Below are 17,126 nucleotides of genomic sequence, written 5' to 3' on the forward strand. Positions count from 1 at the left end.
AGCAGACAAGACCTGCTTTATGAGGTGCTGCAAACCCATGGCAGGGTTAAACCGATAAGATTTACTTTGGTCCCAGCCCATTTGGGGGTGGAAGGGAACGAGGCAGTTGATGTACTGGCTAAACAAGCACTTAGAAGTGGGGATGTTGATGTTGTAGTTTCAATGAGCAAGGAAGAGACAAAAATCCTGATATGGACAGTGATGGTGCAGAGATGGCAGGAGCTGTGGAATAGAGATACTAAGGGCAGGCAAGGCTATTTTTAGGGACAGAAGAGACAAGGCTATTTTTACAAGATTAAGGGTGGAACACAGCAAGTTCAATAAATTCTTATATGTGAAAGAGGCTGGAATCTAGTATGAGGGAGAAGGGGATACAGGAAATTCGTTTAAAGAGTATATTAAGTAGAACGTCATTAGATATAGTCTCGAATATTTTGAAATATTTTTAAGGACAACCGGGCTGGCAGGTAGGATTTTGTTTCTCCCCGTTTCTGGCCCACACTCCAGTACAGTACGTGGCGGTACTGCGCCATAACGTTGGATGCCAACCGCCGATAAACCCCACCGAAGAAGACAGGACAAGAAACAGTGGAGAGAGCAGGTCGTAATAATCGTCCTTTTTGAATGGTGTAAATGAATAATGGTAGCTGTCTAATTTGAAAGAAAAACGGATAACTGGCAAGTTTGTTGGATAGGAAAGTTGGTTAACATTGGCAGTGACACAAGCTAACAGGATTTGGCGACTGGCAGTGACACAAGCGAACAGGCTTTGGCGACAGAGGCAACCGTTAGCGTCTAAGTTAACCAGTCTGCTAGCTATGAGCTATCTTGAAGACAAAACCATGCTCAGTTGATAACCGCCATAGATTGTTATCTAGCTAGCCAGAGTAGAGACACGATCAAAGCTATCGTTAACACGAAATATATGTTTTTAGTCAACTGTTAGCAATATCATTGACGTTGGCCAGGTAACGTTAGCTTTCGTTGTCCTAGTGAGCCCCAGCCAATGGCCATTGTTATATTGACAAGGCAAGTCACTGAATAATTTATTGGGGCAAAATGAACTCCGACGAGGCAGCAGCTCCAAAACCTGTCACCGATGATGATGGCATGTCATGGTGGTATCGATGGCTCTGCAAAATCGCTGGGGTCCTGGGCGGTGTATGTAAGTAAACGCTAACCATCCATTTTCTTATCTCCTGTGGTTGCACCTGCTTACTGTATACACGACCGTCCGATTCTAATCGGTCCTGGCGCACCCTGCTTCCACGTCTACAGTCTCTAAATGTTTTAATGGGTCTATGCCTTTCATGACAGTGACAGATCATGAAGCATGTTACCGGCAAGTATTTTAAACGGTTTTCTCATGACCTATTCCTGGCATACTAGCCTATTGTTTATTTTCTTAACATGGCCCTTGACCAAAAATCGAATAAAATAAAGTTGTATTTATCCTATTGTATTGTATCGCCCAATACAATAGGTGTAGACCTTACCGTGAAATGCTTAAGTCCTTAACTAACAATGCAGTTCAATAAGTAGTCATTTACTAAATAAACAAAAGTAAAAAATGAAAAGAAAAAAAAAGTAACACAATAAAATAACAATAAGGATGCTATATACAGGGGGTACCGGTACGAGTCCATGTGCAGGGGTACAGGTTAGTCGAAGTCATTTGTAAGGTAGGGGTAAAGTGACTATGCATAGATAATAAACAGCTAGTAGCAGAAGTGTAAAAACAGGGGGGGGTGTCAATGTAAATAGTCTGGGTGGCCATTTGATTAATTGTTCAGCAGTCTTATGGCTTGGGGTAGAAGCCTTTTGGACCTAGACTTGGCGCTCCAGTACCACTTGCCGTGCGGTTGTAGAGACAACCATTTATATATAGGTCCTGAACGGCAGGAAGCTTGGCCCCATTGATGTACTGGGCTCTATGCACCAACCTCTGTAGCGCCTTAAGGTCGGATGCTAAGCAGTTGCCATACCAGGCAGTGATACGAGTATTGTTGATACACACACACAGAATTGTGAGTATTGTGCTGTTGGATAATGAGGCTATATTCTCTTTAGGAAGCTCTGTTGATGTGCATTCTTTGAAATATTACAGTGTTTAGTCAAGGCCTTCAGTCTCCTCACTGAGCCCCTGTCTGCCCGCCCAGACAAAGCACTGGCACACCACTCTACCCCATCTCTTTGTACAGCGCTAAACCCATTGGTCACATGTTCTGATTCAGAGTGGTTGGGTTAAATGCATTCAGTTGTGCAACTGACTAGGTATCCCCTTTTCCCCTCACTGCACCAGGAGGCTGGGAATGGGCACAATCATAGGCTGTCTGCTTGCCTGACTGGCACACATCTTCTAAGTCATCTATTCAGTGATAGCTTCTATTTTATAATGTCTGCTAGAGTATATCTTCCCTCAGGGACTCTGTGTGGGACCAGGGGAGAAGACTGCCCTTCTTATTAAAGCCACGGAGGTTCAAGGCTGACTGAAGGCATTGTTAGCAGAAAAAAGGTTCCCCTATTCATAGTGAATGGAAAAATAGCAATCTTCGTGGTCAGTTTTCATGTAAATAAGTAAAAAATTTAATCAAGGTACCAATAATTGCTTCACTTCCTGGACGAGCTCAAACTGCACATGTTACGCCTCCATGAGACGCCATCATAACCGACTTAACTCAATGGCGCATTGAAGCCAAATTTTCACATAGGAATGTATGGTGACACATGATCAATGGCTTTGTCCATTCATTTATACAGTCATTTTGTGAGACAGACAGAGTTGATGTTTGTGCTTATGTTGCACTTCCCCAGCATTAGGTCTATTGCAGCCCTGCCCTCCCTTCCCACCTATCCCTTTCCTGCCTTGCTGTGGCTGTGATACCGGAGTATTGGCCGCTGTATCACATTCCCATGCAGGACCGTTGCATAGTCAATGGGCTCTGTATTATTCAGCATGATGTAGAATCAGAGTGCAGGATAGGTCCTATATGCTTCCTCTGATGTTAGCTGCTGCAGAGTACTGCATGTATGTGTGTCTTCTTGTGTGTGGGTGTCTGTGGTTGTATGGCATGAGTGTGCTAGTTAGCTGAATGGTCTCGTCTGGTACTGTGGGATTAAAAAAAAAAATTCAGTGCCATAACTTTTCATTTAATCACACTAGTATAAGATCTCCATCAAGAGCCTCCGGAGTGGTGCAGCGGTCTAAGGCACTGCATAAGGCGTTCACTACAGACCCGGGTTTGATCCCGGGCTGTGTCGCAGCTTGCCGCGACCGGGAGACCCATGAGGCGGCGCACAATTGGCCCAGCGTCATGATGGTTTAGTCAGGATGTCCTTGTCTCATCGCCCTCTAGCGACTCCTTGTGGGGGGCCGGTCGCATGCACATTGGTGCGGCTGGCTTCCGGGTTTAGCGAGCAGTGTGTCAAAAAGCAGTGCGGCTTAGCAGGGTCTGTTTCGGAGGACGCATGGCTCGGGAGTTGCCGTGATGGGACAGGACTGTCACTACCAATTGGATTTCACGAAATTGGGGAGAAAAAGGGAGTCAATTATTTTTTTTAAGGTTTCTCTCCTGATAGAAATCCTGAGCCGTGTTTTCAAGATTTTCTATGCTGCAGTATGTAACTTTTTGGGTGACCTAACCAAATTCACATAGAAATAGAAGTTACAGATATGCCATTCTCATTGAAAGCATGTCTAAGAAGTGGTAGATCTGTTTTAAGTGCGCTATTTCTATGCTTCATGTCTTTTATTTTCGGTGTTGTACACCAGTTTCAAACAGCTGAAAATACAATATTGTCGGTTATGGAAAATATTTCACAGCTGTTTAGATGGTACAATGATTCTCTACACTTTACTTGCTTGTTTTGTCACAAACTGAAATTAGGCAAACTATTAGAATTTTAGCAACCAGGAAATGGCTTGAGCAATTTCTGCATACTGCATCTTTCAATGGTTTCAAACCCCACAAGTTAATAATTTTGCCAAAATCAAAGTTGGGTACAAAAGACAAGATGAGCTACTGTAGTGGGCTGTGTGAATTAATTTACTTAAGTCTGTACCAACTTGTGTGTGTACACAGTACAATGGATATAATACGAGTAAGTATCCCATCTGTCCATTGTCTGGGTCCCTAATCATGCTCACAGTGGACTGGTAGCACCCAGCAGAGCCAACCAGGCAGTGCATAGCAGGGGCCTTGTAGGAACTTAGCAGGGGGCCTGTAAACTCTGATTAATACCCATCATCTGCCTCCTATTTGTCTCAAATATAGCTCTCTGCCAGAGAAGAGCTGAGCCTCTTGTGTTGGTTTCCCTGGTATCAAAACCACGTTTAAATGACAAATTCAGGCCCTTGTGGTTTCTAGTTAAGCTTTATTTGATTTGAGTTTGTATGAATAAGTTTGTATGAATCATCTTTCTAACTTGGAACAAAGACTCCTTTTATTATAGTCTGTTGGTATTCATGGTGTCCCTATTTGTGCCTGTATGTACTTGATCTGGTTGCATAATGAGAAATGTAACATTGCATGTAATATAATTTTCTCTCCCACTGAAGCATGTGCCATCTCAGGAGTGTGGATGTGTGTCACTGTCAACCCCTTAAACATCGCAGCTGGAGTATGGATGGTGTAAGTTTCAGTTTTCCACAATATGATCCTTACGTGTGTGCCTTTGTGTGTTTGCTCGTGTGTGTAAAAAATATTCACCAGCGCTGTGTTAACGTTCTCCTCCTGTTTCAAGGTTGAATGCCTTTGTGTTGTTCCTGTGTGAAGTCCCATTCTGCTGCCAGTTCATTGAGTTTGCGAATGCAGTGGCGGCTAGAGCGGACAAATTCAAGCCATGGCAGAAAGCCTTCTTCTACTGTGGGTAAGAACTGGACTGAGACCTGCTGGCTTCACAGGTCTCACCTGTCCATTTGTCTTGGCCTAGAATTTAAATGAACCTTTAACCAGTTGATAAACCCACTACCGGTTTAATGTGATCCAGTGTTTCCCATACTCCTTCCTTGGGACCCTTAAGGGGTGCACATTTTGTTTTTTGTCCTAGCACTACACAATTGATTAAAATTAACCTTGATGATTATTTCAATCAGATGTGTAGTTCTAGGGCAAGACCCCCCTTGGGGTCCAAGGGACCGAGTTTGGGAAACACTCATTTTTTAGGATGGCACTTTTTCCTATATCACAGTTGAAAAACACACTTCATATTCTCTTTAATCAATCCCTGTGTTTCTCTTATTTCCAGGATGGCACTGTTTCCCATATTCCTGAGCTTCTCCATCACCACGTTGTTTGGGAATGCCATTGCCTTTGCTACAGGTGTCCTCTATGGTCTCGCCTCCCTGGGCAAAAAGTATGACTTTTCTATTTAGACTTTTATTGACAAGATTTTGGTTTGAATGTACTGTGTGTGTACATAGTGTACGTATTTTAGATGTAAATTTTTTTCTCGCACTTTTTCCCCTTTCAGTTTAAATTTCTCAATCAACATTTAGATTTTCAGGTGTTATTAATCAGTAACAAGATTCATTAAATGTAAAATAATGTAACGTCTTGTAACAGGAGACTGCTTTGTTCATACCCCTTATACACTTGAGTGACAAAGTAACCCTGTGAATCTCACATTCAACATCTCCCTGTTTTCTTCAGAAAATCTGACCATAATTCTATCCCGATTCCTGCTTACAAGCAAAAACTAAAGCAGGAAGTACCAGTGACGTGGATGCTGCTCTGTTTTGCTAGCACAGACTGGAATATGGCTTTATCAATAAGTTCATCGACTTCGTCCTCATAGTGACCGTACATACATATCCAAACCAGAAGCCATAGATTACAGGCAACATCCACACCGAGCTATAGGCTGCCACTTTCAAGGAGCGGGACACTAATCGCTACGCTTATAAGAAATTCCGCTATGCCCTCAGATGAACCATCAGTCAAAGCTTCAATACAGGATTAACATTAAGTCCTACCACACCGGCTCTGACGCTTGTTGGATGTGGCTGGGCTCGCAAAATATTACGGACTACAAAGGGAAATTCAGCTGCAAGCTGCCCAGTGACGCGAGCCTACCAGATGGGCTAAATGCCTTTTATTCTCACTTTGAGGCAAGCAACAATGAAGCATGCATGAGAGCACCAGCTGTTCCGGATGACTGTGTGATCACGCTCTCCGTAGCCAATGTGAGCAAGACCTTTAATAAACATTCACAAGGCCACGGCGCCAGATGGATTACCAGGACGTGTACTCTGAGCATACGCGGACCAACTGGCAAGTGTTTTCACTGACATTTTCAACCTCTCCCAGACCGAGTCTGTAATACCTACATGTTCAAATGTATTTATATAGCCCTTCTTACATTAGCTGCTATATCAAAGTGCTGTACAGAAACCCAGCCTAAAACCCCAAATAGCAAGCAATGCAGGTGTAGAAGCACAGTGGCTAGGAAAAACTCCCAAGCAGACCATCATAGTCCCTGTGCCCAAGAAAGCAAAGGTAACCTGCCTAAATGATTACCGCTGCGTAGCACTCAAGTCGGTAGCCATGAAGTGCTTTGAAAGGCTGGTCATGGCTCACATCAACACCATTATCCCAGAAACCCTAGACCCACTCCAATTCGCAGACCGACCCAACAGATCCACAGATGACGTAATCGCACTCTACACTGTCCTTTCCCACCTGGAAAAAAGGACCACCTATGTGAGAATGCTGTTCATTGACTACAGATCAGCGTTCAACACCATATTGCCCTCAAAGCTCAATCACTAATCTAAGGACCTTGGGACTAAACACCTGCCTCTTCAACTGGATCCTGGGCTTCCTGACGGGCCGCAGCCAGGTGGTAAGGATAGGCAACAACACATCTGCCATGCTGATCCTCAACACAGGGCCCCCTCAGGGGTGGGTGCTCAGTCCCCTCCTGTACTCCCTGTTCACCCACAACTGCGTGGCCAAGCACGACTCCAACACCATCATTAGGTTTGCTGATGACACAACGGAGGTAGGCCTGATTACCGACAACGATAAAGACAGCCTATAGGGAGGAGGTCAGAGACCTGGCAGTGGTGCCAGGACATCAACCTCTCCCTCAACATGAGCAAGACACAGAAGATGATCATGGACTACAGGAAAAGGAGAGCCAAACACACCGCAATTCACATCGACAGAGCGGGTCGAGAGTTAAATTCCACACCACCAACAAACTATCATGGTCCAAACACACCAAGAAAGACGTGAAGAGGACACGACAATGCCGTTTCCCCCTCAAGAAGATTTGGCATGGGTCCCCAGATCCTCAAAAAGTTTTACGGCTGCACTGACCGGTTGCATCGCCTGGTATGGCAACTTCCCAGCATCCGACCATAAGGCGCTACAGAGGGTAGTGTGTACAGCCCAGTACATCACTGAGGCCAAGTTTCCTACCATCCAGGACCTATATACTAGGCAAAAAAATCGGCAAAGACTCCAAACACCGAAGTCATAGACTGTTCTCTCTGCTACCGCACGGCCAGCGGTACCGGAGCCCCAAGTCTAGATCCAAAAGGCTCCTTAACATCTTCTATCCCCAAGCCATAAGACTGCTGAACAACTAATCAAATGGCCACCCGGACTATTTACATTGACACCCCTCTCTTTGATTTTACACTGCTGTTACATCTATGCAGTCACTTTTCCTCTACCTACATGTACAAATTACCTTGACTAACCTGTACCCCAGCACATTAATCCAGTACCCCCTGTATATAGCCTCATTATTATATCTTTTTTAACTTTAGTTTATTTAGTAAATATTTTCTTAACTGCATATTCGGCGCTTGTGACGAATAAGATTTAACTTGTCATGCTTTCTTCCCTGCTTCTCTCTCCTCCCTCTTTCAGGGGCGATGCGGTGAGTTACGCCAGGCTGAATCATGAGAAACAGGGGGATGAGGAGAAGATGACCGGGACGACTGACGGGTCAATATAGTGAGATGGCTATCCCATCATCCCTTTATCTGTTCCCACAGAGGAACAACACTATCCTTAACCAAGGGACAATGATGTCATCCCTGCTCCTCTCCTTTCCTCCCTCTGTTACTGAGTTTATTTATTTACCTAAATGGCTGCATCTTTGATGTCTTACTTGGTGTAATTTTTCCATATATATTTAATGTTGTTTGGTCCTTAGTGTGAATTTTGTTTTCATGACATTTTAACATAAAGGTTTAGCTGCTGTGCTGTTTTTGTTTTCCTGGTTACCCTTTTTGGCAAGTAGGAAAAGTTATCTACCCTCTTAGCCAATCCGCCTTTCAAGAAACCTGGGCGATAGTGAATGTGAAAGCTTTGTTTTTGTGAAGTTATTTCCCCAAATCATGTTACTCATTGTGCCGCCGGAAATTCATCCATTGACAGTTATCCCAAACGTATATACATTCCATCCAGTAAACCCAAAGATAACAAGTCCTCTTTTTGTTTAATATCCATTACTTGCGATATACAATGGATGTTTAGGTTTAATGTACCTACAGAGGACCTCGGACACGGAACTATGATGTAACCGTGAATCATAACAGCTTTCAGTGCATGTATAAGAGCTACTTTCTCAGCATTCTAAAAATGTGCATCTAATCAAACAGCTGCATGTTGCGTGTGTCTTGAGAAAACCCGATTAAGAATGTGAGTTGAATAGCTATGCTGCTTTAGCACCTCTTAACCTTTCAAATGCTATTGGTGTTCTCTTCTAGAACCTGATTGATCTATGCCACCTCAGAATGTTTGTGACCCTACATACAGTAGTGGGATCTGCCCCATGGAAGCATGCTTTAAAGGACTGATGAGGGAATGTGTCTTGATTCAGGGACTATTTCGTGTGTAACACACAGAGCCATGATTTGCCTTTGTCCCTCAGTCAGGTGAAATATACACTGTTATGTCCAACCTCTGATCACAGGTGTGTTCAGCAACATGCTACCGTTGGGATTATTTCCCACTAGCTCTGGATTGGAAATAATTTAGTTACTCATTGAAATGGTCACCCACAACCAGTTCTCAGGTAGGCCTATTTTGTTTCCTAGATACTGGATAACTAGCTAACATGCTATTGCAGGTCACTTTAACCAATGCAAAAGGTACTATCCACATGAACCAGCTTTTGTAAAAAAAAATTTAAAAAAATGAAACACTGAAGGAACACCAGCGATAATCTCACTAAGGCATACAATATAAAATACTATTTAGGCTTAAGTTCATTAATATGCAACATAAGCATGTTAGCAGCTGTCTAATGTAGCTTCAGTTACCTTCCCTGACACAGAAAGCAACTGGGAAAGAGCTAGAAATTGGGTTGACTACATGTTTCATGCATTAAACCAGAGGTCTCTATTGCCCATATACAGGAGGGACACTAATCCTTAGTTTGTCATGATCTCTTGGCACAGTAGTTCTTCATGCCTACACTATACAGCCACACAATATTGTTATGGAACAATGGGCTCAAAAAAAGGGAAGCGTTAATCTTAAACGTTAACAGGTTGCCCGTGCAGTAGAAATTATAACTGACCTGTAGTTTGCGTGCATATGCTTCTGTGTATTGATGTTGAATTTGGTTGGTCGCTTATTTATGTCACGATGAACTGGAACTTCAAAAGGAGGCCACAAACTCAGTTGCTTATTATATGGCATTGTTCTCTCCCCATCTGACAAAAATAAAAACATTCTGCCTTTTAAAACAATGCCCGTCTTTTCCCAGTTATTACATGATCCATAAGTGTAAAAACATTACATACTGCATGTGATTAAAGATATCAAACGTTTAATGTTAAAGCCCACAAATGCAACAGCTTCTCTAAACCTAACCTGTGGACGTTAGAAGATAAAGAGATTACATTTTAAAACCCCGATCTGAACACTTAAGAGGATGTACCAGACAATGAATGAAAGATCGATGCATAGTTGAAGGAGCACTAGGATATTTGAGTGATTTGGGCTGTGTGGGATTTGAATAAAGTCAATATCCATTTGAACAAACTTCTTTGTGCAATCCTTATGGGTCACCAAACGATCCACTTCCCAAAGACACACTTGTTATTAATTCAGTCAAGCCACCTGGTTAGTCCACAGTCCCATAACAGAATGATGCAGTTAAGACTTCAGAACCAGTCAGGTTCATTTGACTTTTGCTAATTTGGGCTTCCTTGGTTCTTTGGTCTTCTTGGTTAAGTCTGGGTTGTTATGACTAGCCTTGATCTCTGCTTCCCAATTCTTCTTCGCCATCGTGTACAATCTCATAGTCGCCTGGGCGTCTTGGACCTGCAAAACATTCTCAGACATTGGCTACGGCTCACAGAGGACTACTGTATAATTGTGATCTAAAAAATGTTTAAAAATGTTGATAAAAAGCTGATTTACGGATGAATGTTCTCCCTGCTGTACTTTGACGTTAAGTATTTCTCTACACAGGAGTTTCAGAGAGGGCCGACCACTCTGAAAAGAAAATGACACTGTTCATACATTCCTCTTATAGTGTTATTATAACCCCTTCTGTCACACATAATACCTGCCCCCCCAAAAAAACAGCCTTTACCTTCACAATTTTCTTGAAAGGTTTATACTTCTGTGTGTCTCTGATTCTCTTTTTTGGGTGATCCAAGAGCAAAATCTGAAAGATTTCAATATGGAAAGTTTATGTAAATGTCGACAATGTTCTCAAGTCAAGTCAGGTTTTAGTTAGTGTAGGTTAGATCATAGAAGTGTACCTTAAGGTCATTGTGAATGGCGTGTCCCACTAGCGTTCTCCCCTGGAGGATCTCAGCCACCTCTGTCTGTACAGTCTTTACATTCTCACCTGCAGCATATAACAGCATTGATGACACAAAAGTCACATTTGAAAACAATGCGCAGAAAATCTAGTCCAAAATTTCCAAAGCCATCATAAGAACATGAATATTAATTAATATAGTGTTAAAAGAGGTCTGAGGTTGGCTCATGCTGGGCACCGTTTTTGATGTTCTCCGGCCGGATGCCGCTAACAGCTGTCCTGTAGTCTGTCACCTTCTCGGTGGGCTTGACGTGTTTGTCGTAGATGCACTTCCCAAACTGGTTGACAAGGGAGACCCGGGCTACAATGCTGTCCTCTCCATCTGGCCCCACACCCACCATCTCACAGTCCATAGCTACCGCCTTAGTAAGGCTGACAAGTGCCATGATGAACAGGGAGAGAAAAAGGCTTGGTCACACCAGATTTTTTTTTTCATTCAAGTGACTGAAGACAGCCAACAACATTCTGCTCTGTACTTTATGGTGAAGTAAGCTCAGGGCCCATATCCACAAAATGTCTCAGAGTAGGACTGCTAATCCAGGATCTGGCCATATAGTCTGTTATAGAAAGCGCTACTTTTCCAACTCAGTTGCTACTGTCATAGAGCACATGCAGATATACACCTTACGATTAGGAGCTGCTGGTGTCCTCTAACTTACCCCTCGAACCCCCTGTCCTTGACCAGCGCCTTCTCTGTGGTCTGGGCATCTGTCTTCCGAATGCCTTGCATCTTCCTCATGATATCCGCTGCCTCTGTCCCCACTGTGGCCTCAATGTCGTCAGGGTCCACGCCATCAAACCACATGTCCGATCTAGTAGAGGAAAGATTACATGTATTAACCCCCACACACATTAACCAACACTGAGGTGCCAGTGGAAATAATGTGACAATTTGATCTTATGTTTGGATGCAAGTTTGACAACTGACTATTGAAGTGACTGAACACTCGGACACAAACCGTGCACATGCCTTCCACTACAGTGAGAGGTTGTTGAAGTCAAAATCTCAATAGTTATTTATACACACACACACCTGTCAGATGTTTTGCTTATGAGCGATATTGGTAACACTGGATGGACTTACTCAGTGGGTTTCTTTTCCTCCACTTCCTCTATTTTCTTCTTCTTCTTCATCTGTGTGTTACCCTCCACCTGGGCGTTGTTCGGTTTCTTCTTCTTGGCATTAGGCTGTTCTGTCCCCGATGTTCCTGGACCTTTCCCATTCACCTGGGATTTATTGGGAACGGCACTGTCCTTCCCTACTTTCCTGCTGTACACCTGCATGGGCTTTGCATCATTCACTGTCTTTGATAAGTCTTTAGCAGGCTTCTTATCCTCCACCACCTCGTCCTTCTTTGAAATGTATTTAGTGGGTTTCTTAGGGACTTCCTTCTTTGAGTTCTGCTGAACTGGTTTATTTTTTACTGGCAGGGGATTGGATTTGAACACCTGCAAGTAGAGAGTGAGCAAGCTTTAATAGCATCACAACATCCCATTTTAGACAGTAATGACATTGCACCAATGCCTTCAGGTCTGTTATCATCTATCCAAAATATTTATCACAACATTTCTGACTTAGCCAAGTCATTACCAAGTCCTTACCTCTAGTAACGTTTTCCAGTTGGCTGAAAACTGTTCGGCATCTTTCGGGGGAAGCAATGCATTGGTTTTACCGTGATCTTTAGCCACTGGTTGTTTCTTGGTGTGTTCAAAAAACTTTTTCTTTACAGGTTTCTTTTTCTTTTGGTCCTGGCTGGGTTCTGGCGTTTTAGAAGAAGCAGCAGAGTCCGTTTTCTCTGGCTTGACTTTAGACATATCTCGAGGACTATGAGCTTTGATTTCGAAAATATGTCTGTCAATTCTCCTCTTCGAATTATTTTTTTGAGTTAGGCAAGCTAACGTTAGCTGCTAAAGACACGTTGCAGTGTAATGGCAGCCTGAACTTTCATTATAACTTTAGGTCTTCACGTCTCATTCTAAAAAGTAAACATTGCTAAGCGACTAGCGTTTGACTTAATATGTGACAGCCGACTATACTTCAAACGTCCTGTTGCTCAGTAAATTGGCTTCTTGGATGACGTTAGCTTGCTAGCTAGTTTTGCTAACATGTGATCAGGAGATCAAGCATTAGTTAGTGAATTAGCTGGCTAATTACATTTGCTAAAGCAATGATTTGACGGTTTGAACCGCAATAGTTCACCTCTACAAATACCTTAATGAATACTTACAAACTCGCCATACTCGTTATGCTTTACAAACAGATATCTACACATGTTTTTCCGTACGTCGTGCTGAAATGTGTACTTCTGCAATGTGTCACAAATGTGAATGTCCGACAGGAAACGAGGGTTGGTCTTGGTTCCTAGAAACATTTTCTTTCTTCGTTTCTTCTATGCTATAATGGCGGTCCGCAAACAATCGCATGCCGCATGCTGTGCTGGAATGTACGATCAATCACGATCTGCTTAATTCAGCACTACCATGATTTAAAAAAAAACAACAAATAAATCCCTGACTTCTACCACACCCTCCCCAAACACATTAAACTTGATCTATATCATGCTGAAACACTCCACCCTTAGGATTGTTCTGCATGTCAACAACCATTTCAATCTGTTACCCCCAATATCTCTTTTGCGGTCTCCGCAATAACCTTCTACCTGGCATTTCTGCTTTCCACATCCCGAGTCGTATTGATAACCTTACCAATACAATCTATGAAGACAATTTCATTCAATTATCAAAGTGTCATTTGACACAGCACATTCATGAGCACAAGATTTCTGAACAGGCCTCAAAACCATGCCAGGACCATCAGAAGCACCAGCCCTGACATTAGGTCCACTTACTCCAGGTACATCCATGTAAGCTCCATCAGTCCGCACTGTAGTTCTACAAAACTGTTTGACGGCCTCTGCATACGATACATCATGACTGATCCTATATCTCTGAGCCTCTCTAGCCTCTCTGTACATGGTGTAACGGATGTGAAACGGCTAGTTTAGTTAGCAGTGTGCGCCTTGCTCTGCAAGGGCCGCGGCTTTTGTGGAGCGATGGGTAACGATGCTTCGAGGGTGACTGTTGATGTGTGCAGAAGGTCCCTGGTTCGCGCCCGGGTATGGGCGAGGGACGGTTTAAAATTATACTGTTACAAACAATGGCATCCACCAAATGCTGCACTGTGTTCTCCCCCACAATTACAGCACTTAACCTTCACATTGCTTTGCCGTAATCATGTGCCCCTCCACACTTGGCACATATTTTCTTTCCTTTACACTTTTACACGTCACATTCTTTGTCATTTAAAACACTGCAGTGCATATGGGACAAGTTCTCTAACATTGAAACTAAGGAATCCTACCTGTACGTTTCCCGGCAAGACTTTCTCAAACCTCAGCATCACTGACATCACAGAAGCTTTCACTTCTTTGACCCTCTTTCCTACTGATCAACCTTTTGGGCTCAATCTCTCTGCCTCCCTTCACATTTTCTTTAATATCATCTGTGGACATAGATATTGGGACCCCAGTGATGACTCCCCTCAATCTAGCATAAGCACCAGGGACATGGCTTCCACACATTGCGGGGCCAGGCTACCACACAATATTAACAATCTACCATTTCCATTAATCGAGCTAATTTCACTTCACCTACCTATTTCTCTACGGCATTAGTTAGTTGGATAGGGTGTAAGTGAGGCCCTGTGGTCTCATCAAACACTATCAACACTTTCCACTCCAACACGTAAGTACTTTTGCTTCCTACCTTGGCCCTCTTCATGCTTTCTTTACTAGATGCTCCACTGCTTTCTGTATCATGATCTCTCATTTTCCTATCTTTCCACTACCGACCATTCCAGTCCTTGTCCCTCATCCTCCTGGTCCAAATCATCACAACTGACACCCATATTGTTTGCGTTCCAGCACAGCTGTTGCTTCACCAACTTTTTCTCAATTTCCTCCATTTCATCCGCACTACTCACCACCATTTCCCATTCCCCGAACTATGGATCAAATCTACACCGTGCTCAGACAATACATACAGCAAGTCCGCTTCTTCAGTGGGGTTTATCGGTGATTGGCATCCAACATTATGGTGCATTACCGCCACCTACTGTACTGGAGTGTGGGCCAGAGACAGGGAGAAACTAAATCATACCTGCCAGCCCCGTTTCTCTTAAAAAATATAACAAACTATTTGAGACTATATCTAATGACGTTCTACTCAATATATTCTTTAAACTAATTTCCTGTATCGCCTTCTCCCACATACTAGATCTCAGCCTCTCTCTTTCCCTCTGATACTGCCCACACTTTAGCAATACATGCTCCACGATCTCTGTTTCCTGGCAATATTCACACTTTCCCCTTGGATGCTTTCCGATCACATTTAAGGTCTTATTCAACTGGCTGTGTCCCAGCCTTAATCTTATGTAAATACCCTCCTCTCTTCTGTCCCTTCCTGCAATCCTCCCCTCCCCTCCCCGACTTTCCTCTGTACTTGAAAAAAATGCCTGCCCTCCACTGCTCCTGCCATCTCTGCAACATCACTGTCCATATCAGGATTTTTGTCTCTTCCTTGCTCATTGAAACTAAAACCTCAACATCCCCACTACTAAGTGCTTGTTTAGCCAGTAGATCAACTGTCTCGTTCCCATCCACCCCATACGGGGTGGGACCCAAGAAAATCTTATCTGTATACAAATTTGACTAATCCTACAATGGGTTCGTATCACCTCATAAAGCAGGTCTTGTCTGCTACGTGAGCTAAAGGACTGCAGACTCATCAACACTGCACATGAATCAGAGCAAATAACTACTCTGTGTGGCTTGACTTCCTCCACCCACTGCAAGGCCAATAGTATGGCTATCAGCTCCACCGCATATACAGTGCCTTGCGAAAGTATTCGGCCCCCTTGAACTTTGCGAACTTTTGCCACATTTCAGGCTTCAAACATAAAGGTATAAAACTGTATTTTTTTGTGAAGAATCAACAACAAGTGGGACACAATTATGAAGTGGAACAACATTTATTGGATATTTCAAACTTTTTTAACAAATCAAAAACTGAAAAATTGGGCGTGCAAAATTATTCAGCCCCTTTACTTTCAGTGCAGCAAACTCTCTCCAGAAGTTCAGTGAGGATCTCTGAATGATCCAATGTTGACCTAAATGACTAATGATGATGATATCTCCCTCACTAGCTTTAAGCACCAACTGTCAGAGCAGCTCACAGATTACTGCACCTGTACATAGCCCACATATAATTTAGCCCTATCAACTACCTCTTTCCCAACTGTATTTAATTTATTTATTTATTTTGCTCCTTTGCACCCCATTATTTTTATTTCTACTTTGCACATTCTTCCATTGCAAAACTACCATTCCAGTGTTTTACTTGCTATATTGTATTTACCTTGCCACCAAGGCCTTTTTTTTTTTTTTTGCCTTTACCTCCCTTCTCACCTCATTTGCTCACATTGTATATAGACTTGTTTATACTTTATTATTGACTGTATGTTTGTTTTACTCCATGTGTAACTCTGTGTTGTTGTATCTGTCGAACTGCTTTGCTTTATCTTGGCCAGGTCGCAATTGTAAATGAGAACTTGTTCTCAACTTGCCTACCTGGTTAAATAAAGGTAAAATAAAAATAAATAAAAAATAAATACAATCCACCTGTGTGTAATCAAGTCTCCGTATAAATGCACCTGCACTGTGATAGTCTCAGAGGTCCGTTAAAAGCGCAGAGAGCATCATGAAGAACAAGGAACACACCAGGCAGGTCCGAGATACTGTTGTGAAGAAGTTTAAAGCCGGATTTGGATACAAAAAGATTTCCCAAGCTTTAAACATCCCAAGGAGCACTGTGCAAGCGATAATATTGAAATGGAAGGAGTATCAGACCACTGCAAATCTACCAAGACCTGGCGGTCCCTCTAAACTTTCAGCTCATACAAGGAGAAGACTGATCAGAGATGCAGCCAAGAGGCCTATGATCACTCTGGATGAACTGCAGAAATCTACAGCTGAGGTGGGAGACTCTGTCCATAGGACAACAGTCGTATATTGCACAAATCTGGCCTTTATGGAAGAGTGGCAAGAAGAAAGCCATTTCTTAAAGATATGCATAAAAAGTGTCGTTTAAAGTTTGCCACAAGCCACCTGGGAGACACACCAAACATGTGGAAGAAGGTGCTCTGGTCAGATGAAACCAAAATTGAACTTTTTGGCAACAATGCAAAACGTTATGTTTGGCGTAAAAGCAACACAGCTGAACACACCATCGCCACTGTCAAACATGGTGGTGGCAGCATCATGGTTTGGGCC

The 17,126-nt window shown here is 43.0% G+C and overlaps 2 protein-coding genes across 2 annotated transcripts; one reads left to right on the forward strand and one right to left on the reverse strand.

The window, feature by feature from the left end:
* Positions 1 to 568: 568 nt before the first annotated feature.
* On the forward strand, positions 569 to 9,712 carry LOC110509595 (calcium channel flower homolog). The gene is made up of 5 exons (XM_021590580.3): positions 569 to 1,165; positions 4,559 to 4,631; positions 4,744 to 4,869; positions 5,248 to 5,355; positions 7,881 to 9,712. The coding sequence occupies exons 1-5, from the start codon at positions 1,060 to 1,062 to the stop codon at positions 7,966 to 7,968; spliced, it is 501 nt and encodes a 166-aa protein (XP_021446255.1). The 5' UTR covers positions 569 to 1,059; the 3' UTR covers positions 7,969 to 9,712.
* A 63-nt stretch (positions 9,713 to 9,775) lies between these two features.
* On the reverse strand, positions 9,776 to 14,889 carry LOC110509594 (RNA exonuclease 4). Its single transcript, XM_021590578.3, has 8 exons — positions 12,400 to 14,889; positions 11,882 to 12,246; positions 11,457 to 11,609; positions 10,976 to 11,169; positions 10,736 to 10,824; positions 10,564 to 10,638; positions 10,389 to 10,463; positions 9,776 to 10,289 (listed from the first exon to the last, which is right to left on the reverse strand). The coding sequence occupies exons 1-8, from the start codon at positions 12,610 to 12,612 to the stop codon at positions 10,146 to 10,148; spliced, it is 1,308 nt and encodes a 435-aa protein (XP_021446253.3). The 5' UTR covers positions 12,613 to 14,889; the 3' UTR covers positions 9,776 to 10,145.
* Between the last annotated feature and the right edge of the window lie 2,237 nt (positions 14,890 to 17,126).

Source organism: Oncorhynchus mykiss, chromosome 29, assembly GCF_057628025.1.
Source record: "Oncorhynchus mykiss isolate SJ-2025 chromosome 29, ASM5762802v1, whole genome shotgun sequence".
In the NCBI taxonomy this organism is placed as follows: domain Eukaryota; kingdom Metazoa; phylum Chordata; class Actinopteri; order Salmoniformes; family Salmonidae; genus Oncorhynchus; species Oncorhynchus mykiss.

Coding starts and splice junctions, on each gene's coding strand:
- LOC110509595 (XM_021590580.3), top strand. CDS start 1,060: ATGAACTCCGACGAGGCAGCAGCTCCAAAACCTGTCACCGATGATGAT. Junction 1,166..4,558: donor TGGGGTCCTGGGCGGTGTAT/GTAAGTAAACGC, acceptor CTCCCACTGAAG/CATGTGCCATCTCAGGAGTG. Junction 5,356..7,880: donor CTCGCCTCCCTGGGCAAAAA/GTATGACTTTTC, acceptor TCCCTCTTTCAG/GGGCGATGCGGTGAGTTACG.
- LOC110509594 (XM_021590578.3), bottom strand. CDS start 12,612: ATGTCTAAAGTCAAGCCAGAGAAAACGGACTCTGCTGCTTCTTCTAAA. Junction 12,247..12,399: donor ACTGGAAAACGTTACTAGAG/GTAAGGACTTGG, acceptor CTCTACTTGCAG/GTGTTCAAATCCAATCCCCT. Junction 10,464..10,563: donor CTTTCAAGAAAATTGTGAAG/GTAAAGGCTGTT, acceptor TTTTCTTTTCAG/AGTGGTCGGCCCTCTCTGAA.